The sequence below is a fragment of the Echinops telfairi genome, unplaced genomic scaffold (assembly GCF_000313985.2).
Source record: "Echinops telfairi isolate 266 unplaced genomic scaffold, ASM31398v2 ScPeMD7_7475;HRSCAF=8513, whole genome shotgun sequence".
Lineage (NCBI taxonomy): Eukaryota > Metazoa > Chordata > Mammalia > Afrosoricida > Tenrecidae > Echinops > Echinops telfairi.
In genome coordinates this window covers 11452272-11454122 of record NW_022111379.1, presented here as the reverse complement: position 1 = coordinate 11454122, position 1851 = coordinate 11452272, and the positions used below count along the sequence as shown (strand labels likewise).

Below are 1851 nucleotides of genomic sequence, written 5' to 3'. Positions count from 1 at the left end.
GTTCTGCAAACAGAGCCCTGAGATGTAGTGTGTGTGTGTGTGTGTGTGTGTGATGTAGCAAAGCACAGGTACATGCAGTGTGTGTGTGTGTGTGTGTGTGTGTGTGTGTGATGTAGCAAGCACAGGTACATGCAGCCAGGTAGACACGGTGGGCTTCTCCTTAGCTATGATCTGGGCGGTTCTCGGGAGAGGGGTCACCTGTCCGTCGGGGCCATGAGCTGCAGTGCCTCATCCCAGGGACACCCATCCCCTCGGCATAAGGGAGCATCCTGGGGTCACAGCCCCCTGCTCAGAGCCCCATGTCCCCTGCAGTATGAGGCCATCATGGACCGTGTGCAGAAGAGCAAGCTGTCGCTGTACAAGAAGACAATGGAAGTGAGTGCCAGGGCCTTGGGCGGCAGTGCTCTGGACTTGGTCCCCAGGGACTCTGGGCTGGGCTTTGGGATGGCCCTCAGCCTGCTGGGTGGTCAAGGCTGTAGTGGGCACCAAGGCCCTGAGAGGAACAGCCAGGCCCTGTCTCAGACAGTGGTCCACGGTGATGTGTGTGGTCAGCAGGGGTGGAGGGCGGAGGGAACCCAGAGGGACACCCCGCAGGACACTGGGCAGTGAGGGGAGCCAGCCCCATGAGAGGGTCAGCACCATGAGTTTGCACGCCATCTCAGGTATCTGCTAGCCATTGGCTGTGACCATGCCCCAGAGAGGTCAGGGTCATGGGTAGAGCGGCCTGCTCCCGGTGGGATGCACCCAAGGATGACTTTGGCAGCAGCCTGATCCATTCTCTATTTCCCAGATTCCTGACCCTGGTGAGGGTGCTCCCCCACCCCACCCTAGGACCCCAAGAGGGAGAAAGGAGTTGAGCTCAGGGCAGGGTAGGACTGGGCAGCCCCCAAACCTCTCCCACCCCCCACCCCCAGTCCAAGAAGACCTACGAGCAGAAGTGCCGGGACGCCGATGACGCGGAACAGGCCTTCGAGCGTGTCATTGCCAACGGCCACCAGAAGCAGATGGAGAAGGTGCGACCACCTTGCACCCTCCCTGAGCCTCAGCCTCCCTATCTGTGGAATGGGGTGCCTAGAATCTCAGGGCATGGTCAGAGGGGGCCACTTGATCCTCTTCACTAACTCCAGGCTGCACCCTGGGCCTCGATCCTCAGAGCAGGGCTGCCCGGGGCCCAGCCGAACTCACGGGGGAGGAGCAGAAGCTGTAGCATTACCCCCACTGCACCCCCGGTCCCACCCACTAGCTGGCTGAACCTCACAGCACCCTAGGCCCGCGTCACAGAGCGGGAACTGAGGCCCAGAGAAAGGATCCAAACTCACAACCCTCTAAAGCCCAGCTCTCGGCTACGCTGACCTGCAGGTCACCCAGAGACAGCCTCCCAGGGCCCAGGCTGAGGGGGGTGTCAGAGCCACCAGGGCCTGAGACTATGTTCTTCCCATGACACAGACAGGTAAACTGAGGCCCAGAGGTGGCAGGGCCTGCGGGCGAGTTAGAGGACACCAGTATAGGCTCTGAGCCTGAGTCTGGGCCTGTGGATTGCACCACGGCAGGGGGCACCGGGCAGGGCCCCTGGTCGGCTTTTCTTCCTCTGGTTTTGACCCGTCTCTTCCCCGGATGCTGTGTCTGTCCTTAGGCTTTGACCCGGACCCGCCTCGGGTCTGCTGTGGGGAGAGGCAGGCAGTCATGAGGGCATCTGTCCAGATGGGCCCCAGAGGAGGGAGTGACGAAGTCAGTGGAGCTCCGGGGGTGCCCAGGGGTGGGGGCAGCAGGGGCTCAGTGCTGCTTTGTCCCCCCAGAGTCAGAACAAAGTGAAGCAGTGCAAGGAATCTGCCACGGAGGCAGGTACGTGCT

The 1851-nt window shown here is 61.6% G+C and overlaps 1 protein-coding gene across 1 annotated transcript in view; it reads left to right on the top strand.

Annotated features, from left to right (window-relative positions):
• The window catches only part of PSTPIP1 (proline-serine-threonine phosphatase interacting protein 1), a 19646-nt gene that overhangs the window by 10766 nt on the left and 7029 nt on the right, over positions 1-1851 (top strand). The window contains exons 6-8 of the mRNA XM_045285673.1: positions 313-375; positions 915-1013; positions 1797-1842. Coding sequence (XP_045141608.1) covers positions 313-375; positions 915-1013; positions 1797-1842 — 208 coding nt within the window. The remainder of the gene's footprint in view (positions 1-312; positions 376-914; positions 1014-1796; positions 1843-1851) is intronic.